A 6,000-nucleotide genomic window follows, 5' to 3' on the forward strand; every position below is an offset into this window, starting at 1 on the left:
AAGCCGCTGGGGCCGAGCGAGGGTTCCTGGTGCTTGGACTCTGGGCCAAAGTACATGGAAGCAACCACCCGAGGCTCGGTCCCGTGAACGGCAGGTACCTATGCGCCTAGAAGCAAGTGGCTGGCCGAGAAGAGCCTGCTCTAAAATCACGTGTTCTTCTCGTCAGCTGTCTTGCTAACTTCCTGCCCCTAGGAACAAAGATGAAAGTCCAACCTCACGGCTGAGACTGCCCTTGGAGAATACCACTTCTCCTTCCTGCCGCTGTGATTTTCAGGCCGCGTGGGTTTCTACTTTTCCTATGCACCGGCACCCACGTTCCCCGGGGCCCCAGGCCAGCCACCTCGCCCCAGGCCTATACAGCACGTGGTCTTAAAAGGATGATCGATGTTGTGTGTTCCAGGGTCCCACGCAATACCTTCTCCCTCCGTCCACGGAGATCGTGAGCCGCCTGGGGATGGATGGGGCACGGGTCGGCGGCACGGACGCTTGCTTGGATACCTGCTGAAAGCTTAAAAGGTGAGGGTTCTGCACACACCAATCCACCAGAGACCATTGTTTATTTAGGAACCAATAACTTTATTGGAAGAAATGGCAAACCTGGAAGAAGAAGGGGAAAAGGGGAAAAAAAAAAAAAACAAACAAACAAAAAACCTCAAGGGAATGTCTGGCAAGGGCGATACTGCAACATGCATGCCGGGCGTGGTGACCTGGAGAAGTCACCCCACGGCCACGGGGAAGGCAGTCCAGGCTCAGTCCTTGTCGCTGTCGTGCAGGGTGAGCTTGTCAAAGAGGTGCTCGGCCAGGCCCGATTGCGGGGCTCCCATCTTGCACAGGTTGGTGAGATGGTCGCCCAGCTCCGTGATGAACTTCACCTGCTCGTGCAGGTAGCGACTCATCAGGAAGTCGCACAGGCGGGCATCCTTCTTCTCGGTGGCCAGCCGGTGCAGACTGAACAGGCTCTGGTTCACATCCATCGCCAGGTGCAAGGCGCACTCCATGACCCTCACCCGGTCGTGCCAGCGGTTGCGGTCAGGCCTGCCGATCTCGCGCAGACGCAGGTGGGCCCCGCGCTGGTTGTGCAGCCACATGAGCCTCTGGGCGTACTCCGTCTCCTTGCTGGACTGCTGCCGGAAGAACTGGACGACGTGCTTGAGGGCCGCGTCCTCGCCTTCGAAGTACAAGGCCATGGACTCGTACACGTAGGAGGCGTAGAGCTCCAGGTTGATCTGGTTGTTGACGGCGGCCTCACAGTCGGGCTGGTAGCTGTGGCGCGCACACGACGGCGGCAGCGCGGTCGACATGACTGGCGGTGCAGGCGCGGCGGGCGCCAAGGCCGAGGCGGCGACGAAGCCGGGGCTGCGGGGCGAGCAGCGGCAGCGGCGGCGGCGGCGGCGGGGTCTCCGGGTGCTCCCAGCGGTGGGCGACCAGGGAGGCTGCGGGCCGAGTCAGGGGCGGTGGAAACCTGGGGGCGCTCTCAAGGCGGACGAGGAGGAGGGCGCTCTGGGGCGGGGCGGGGCGTCAGCTCCTGTGGGGGACCGGAACTGGGGGGTCCGTTGAGGCCTGGGGGCGTGGGGGTGGAGTCCTTTACGTTACGTTCGCGGTGGGCAAGCGGGGAGCCCCGCGGGCGGGCGGGCGCGGGCGACAGAGGGCGGGCGCGGTGCGGGCGCGGGCGACAGGGGCGGCTGGGGAGCTAGGGGAGGCTCGCAGAGGGGAGCGAGCGCGGTGTTCCAGCTTCCATCCCAGCCCGCAGAGGCGGGCGACTGTGAGCTGAGCACGGGGCGTCTATGAACTTTATATTTGGGCACTGTCGCTGTTTTCCGACGATTTTCTCTCGTTCTCTAATATTTCCTCTGAGAAGACCCAGTCCTCGTTTAAGAAAACGAAAACAGAAGTAAAAACACGTGGGCCTGAAAATTCTGAGAATATTAATTAGGAGTTTTGGAAAAGTTCTCCATTGTTTCCTGTTACGGATACCTGTGTGGATGTATATCTCTATCTCTAAGTCTATCTCTATGTCTATCTCTATCTCTATCTCTATCTCTGTATCTGTATCTGTATCTGTATCTGTATCTGTATCTATATCTATATCTATATCTATATCTATATCTATATCTATATCTATATCTTTATCTATACCTATATCTACATCTATGTCTATACACATCTAGAAAAACTTCTGTGTATATTTCTCCTCAGAAAGAGGTGGTTTTTGTTTTTTTTTTTATTTCGTCCCTCATAGTTTTTCACAGCTTTATTGAGGTACCGTTTCCATGTCCCGCCATTGCACCATGTCAAATTTCCAATTCAATGATTTTTTTCTGTGGCCAGCCAGTTATGTAATTTACGAAGTGATTCTCTCCACCCCCCACCCCCACCCCCCTCAGACTAGTTCCCACCTGGCACTGTACATAATTATCGCAACATTTTTGACTGTATTCTCCATGCGGCACTTCACATCCCCGTGACTGTTTTGTAACTGCCGATGGGTACTTGTCAATCCCTTCAGCTTTTCCACCCAACCGCCAGACCCCCCTCCCATCTGGCAATCGCCCGTTTGCTCTCTGTATCTCTGAGTCTGTTTTGGTTTTGTGTGTTTGATTGGTTTTGTTCTTTAGGTTCCAGGTGGAAGTGAGATCCTATGCTACTGGTCTTTCTCTGACGTATTTCACTTAGCCTCACACCCTCTCGGGCCATGTATGTGGTTGCAGATGGCAAGGTTTCCTTCTTTCTCTCATGACCGGGTCATATTCCATCGGATGTACGCAGCACGACTTCTTTATGCAGTCATCTGTCGATGGGCACTGAGGTTCTTTCCGTCCGTTGCCTGTTGCAGCAGCGCTGCGGGGTGCAGAGAACTTTTTGGATCAGTGGTTTGGTTTTCTTTGCGTGAATACCCGGAAGGAAGGGCAATCGCTGGGTCGTAGGGTAGTTAGTTGTGTTTGTAAGTTTCTGAGGCATCTCCAAACCGTTTTCCACAGTGCTCGTCCCAATCTGCAATCCCAGCAACGGCGGCCGAGGGCCCCGTCTCCTCCCCCTCCTCGGCAACACTGGTTCTTGTGATCTGTTGAGGAGAGCCACTCTGACAGGTGTGAGGTGATAGCTCGTTGTGGTTTGAGTTTGCATTTCTCTGACGATCAGTGACATCGCGCGTCTTTTCATACGTCTGCTGGCCATGCGCGTGTCCTCTTTGGAGAAATGCCTGTCCAGGTCCTCTGCCCAGTTTTTAATTGGGCCGTTTGTCTTTCCGAGCCGTAGTTGTGTTTGTTCATCACGAGCTCCTCTCTCACTGTCCCGTGATGCTTAAAAGCACGTGCATTCCTATTTAGGAACAAAGGGCGCGTTCGATTCGACTAGGTAATGAGCGCGGATCTGATCTGGAGCATGATGTCCGGTTCACTAAGAGGCTTCTCCCCCGAATGGGAAGATGGAGTGTGTCAACGATTCGGTGGTCTCCCGTGGGGATACGGGGCATGCAGCCGGCAGGGACGGGAGAGGCCCTCCCAGATGCCAAAAGCCCGGCATTTCTCGAACGTCGCAAGGCTTCCGTGGCTCCCTCTTCTAGGTAGATGTGCTCCTCTGTTTGGTTTCCCTTGGCTGGACAGGTTTGCAGTGGTCTGAGACTTGCTCTGATTTGAGTTTCCTTCCTAGTCAGTTATCTGCCTTTCTTGGGAGTGTCGTTCTGGGAGATCGAAGCGGGTCCGATGCCAGTTTGGCTTTGTTCAGTGCAAGTAAGTTCGGGGCAGGATCAGAGCAGGGCAGCGGCAAACAGGCCTGTGTTCAGACTGTAGCTCTGCGACGTCACGGTCCACCCGGGACCCTCTCCAGTCCTTCGATTTCATTGACTCTGTTCTTGCACTTTCTCTGATTGCGCTCGGCCTTCAGTTGCAGGTATTTTCCAGTCTCTGGTGCTTGCCCGTCTGAAAGTCTCTCCCGTTCGTCACCCGCCAAGGTTTCCTCGCCAGGTCCGCTTCACTCCCTGTATCCTTTTTCGTGTGCGTATGCGTAGGTAACTGGTTTTGCGCCCGGTGCGCCACCACGAGTCAACTGTCTTCTTTGAATTTTGTTTTCTTTTTTGACTTTCTAAAAGGAAAAATAGGTTAAGAAACAATTAATGCATTTCCGTGGCTCGAAAGGCCCAGGGTTCTCCTCCCCGTAGGCAGCCAATGAAGTATTATTGTCATCATCGGGAGAAGAAAGGGGGAGGAGAGGATGAAGGAAGCTTCACGTTAAGAGAAAGTGCAGAGGCGTGAGAGTGGAATGTTCAGAAACATGTCTTTCAGAAGCACGTGGTTTCAGAGTGCACGCGACACACCGCCCAAGACGGACCTCGTTCCGTGCCGTGCCGCAAGTGTCAACAGAGGCAACAGGATGGGGATTGGGTGCCCTGGGTTCTCTGACCGCGGCGGAGCTAAGCCGGAGATCATTCACGGAATGATCTGGGAAAATCCCCAAATATCTGGAAACGAGTGATCCAGTGCACGTCTGAACAACGTGTGGGTCAACGGAGAGACCGGGGGGAACTCAAGATGACTTGGGACTGGACGGAAGCAAAGCACCACATAGCAAGATTTGTGGGGTGCAGCTAGAGCAGTGCTTAGATGCAAGTTTTGTAGCACCAAAGTGCTGATATGAAAATTTAGGAGACGTCTCAAGGAAATGATCTTCTCACTTCGTAGCTTAGGAAAGGGAAAGAATTGGGGACGAAATCCATCTAAATCAAGCGGGAGGAAGGAAGAAGTTGTCCCAAGTCAGGAAGTGTTTTATGACCTAGGACCCAGCTCACATGCTGTGGCCCCTGAATAGAACAAGGTGAAGCATGTCTGCTCTGCTCTTACTGGGCAGTGGTCCCAGGGAGAGGCCGGTGGGTCAGCTTTCGGGTCTGAGGTTGGGCTGGCCATTTGGAAAAGTGGAACGCTCTTTCCGCGGCGTGGTTCCAAAGGACAGTCGTCCGAAGCCACTGGGGCCGAGCGAGGGTTCCTGGTGCTTGGACTCTGGGCCAAAGTACATGGAAGCAACCACCCGAGGCTCGGTCCCGTGAACGGCAGGTACCTATGCGCCTAGAAGCAAGTGGCTGGCCGAGAAGAGCCTAAAATCACGTGTTCTAAAATCACGTGTTCTTCTCGTCAGCTGTCTTGCTAACTTCCTGCCCCTAAGAACAAAGATGAAAGTCCAACCTCACGGCTGAGACTGCCCTTGGAGAATACCACTTCTCCTTCCTGCCGCTGTGATTTTCAGGCCGCGTGGGTTTCTACTTTTCCTATGCACCGGCACCCACGTTCCCCGGGGCCCCAGGCCAGCCACCTCGCCCCAGGCCTATACAGCACGTGGTCTTAAAAGGATGATCGATGTTGTGTGTTCCAGGGTCCCACGCAATACCTTCTCCCTCCGTCCACGGAGATCGTGAGCCGCCTGGGGATGGATGGGGCACGGGTCGGCGGCACGGACGCTTGCTTGGATACCTGCTGAAAGCTTAAAAGGTGAGGGTTCTGCACACACCAATCCACCAGAGACCATTGTTTATTTAGGAACCAATAACTTTATTGGAAGAAATGGCAAACCTGGAAGAAGAAGGGGAAAAGGGGAAAAAAAAACAAACAAACAAACAAAAAACCTCAAGGGAATGTCTGGCAAGGGCGATACTGCAACATGTATGCTGGGCGTGGTGACCTGGAGAAGTCACCCCACGGCCACGGGGAAGGCAGTCCAGGCTCAGTCCTTGTCGCTGTCGTGCAGGGTGAGCTTGTCAAAGAGGTGCTCGGCCAGGCCCGATTGCGGGGCTCCCATCTTGCACAGGTTGGTGAGATGGTCGCCCAGCTCCGTGATGAACTTCACCTGCTCGTGCAGGTAGCGACTCATCAGGAAGTCGCACAGGCGGGCGTCCTTCTTCTCGGTGGCCAGCCGGTGCAGACTGAACAGGCTCTGGTTCACATCCATCGCCAGGTGCAAGGCGCACTCCATGACCCTCACCCGGTCGTGCCAGCGGTTGCGGTCAGGCCTGCC

General features: G+C 54.8%; 2 protein-coding genes across 2 annotated transcripts; both read right to left on the reverse strand.

Annotated features, from left to right (window-relative positions):
* Positions 1-663: 663 nt before the first annotated feature.
* LOC120593234 (ferritin heavy chain-like) lies at positions 664-1,615 on the reverse strand. Its single transcript, XM_039850958.1, has one exon. The coding sequence runs from the start codon at positions 1,299-1,301 to the stop codon at positions 750-752; it is 552 nt and encodes a 183-aa protein (XP_039706892.1). The 5' UTR covers positions 1,302-1,615; the 3' UTR covers positions 664-749.
* A 3,595-nt stretch (positions 1,616-5,210) lies between these two features.
* Positions 5,211-5,992, reverse strand: LOC120593244 (ferritin heavy chain-like). The gene has a single exon (XM_039850970.1). The coding sequence runs from the start codon at positions 5,956-5,958 to the stop codon at positions 5,710-5,712; it is 249 nt and encodes an 82-aa protein (XP_039706904.1). The 5' UTR covers positions 5,959-5,992; the 3' UTR covers positions 5,211-5,709.
* Between the last annotated feature and the right edge of the window lie 8 nt (positions 5,993-6,000).

The sequence above is a fragment of the Pteropus medius genome, unplaced genomic scaffold (genome assembly GCF_902729225.1).
Source record: "Pteropus medius unplaced genomic scaffold, Ma_sr-lr_union100, whole genome shotgun sequence".
NCBI lineage: Eukaryota > Metazoa > Chordata > Mammalia > Chiroptera > Pteropodidae > Pteropus > Pteropus medius.

What these genes read in the sequence shown, in the direction of transcription:
- LOC120593234 (XM_039850958.1), bottom strand. Translation starts at nt 1,301, where the DNA reads ATGTCGACCGCGCTGCCGCCGTCGTGTGCGCGCCACAGCTACCAGCCC.
- LOC120593244 (XM_039850970.1), bottom strand. Translation starts at nt 5,958, where the DNA reads ATGGAGTGCGCCTTGCACCTGGCGATGGATGTGAACCAGAGCCTGTTC.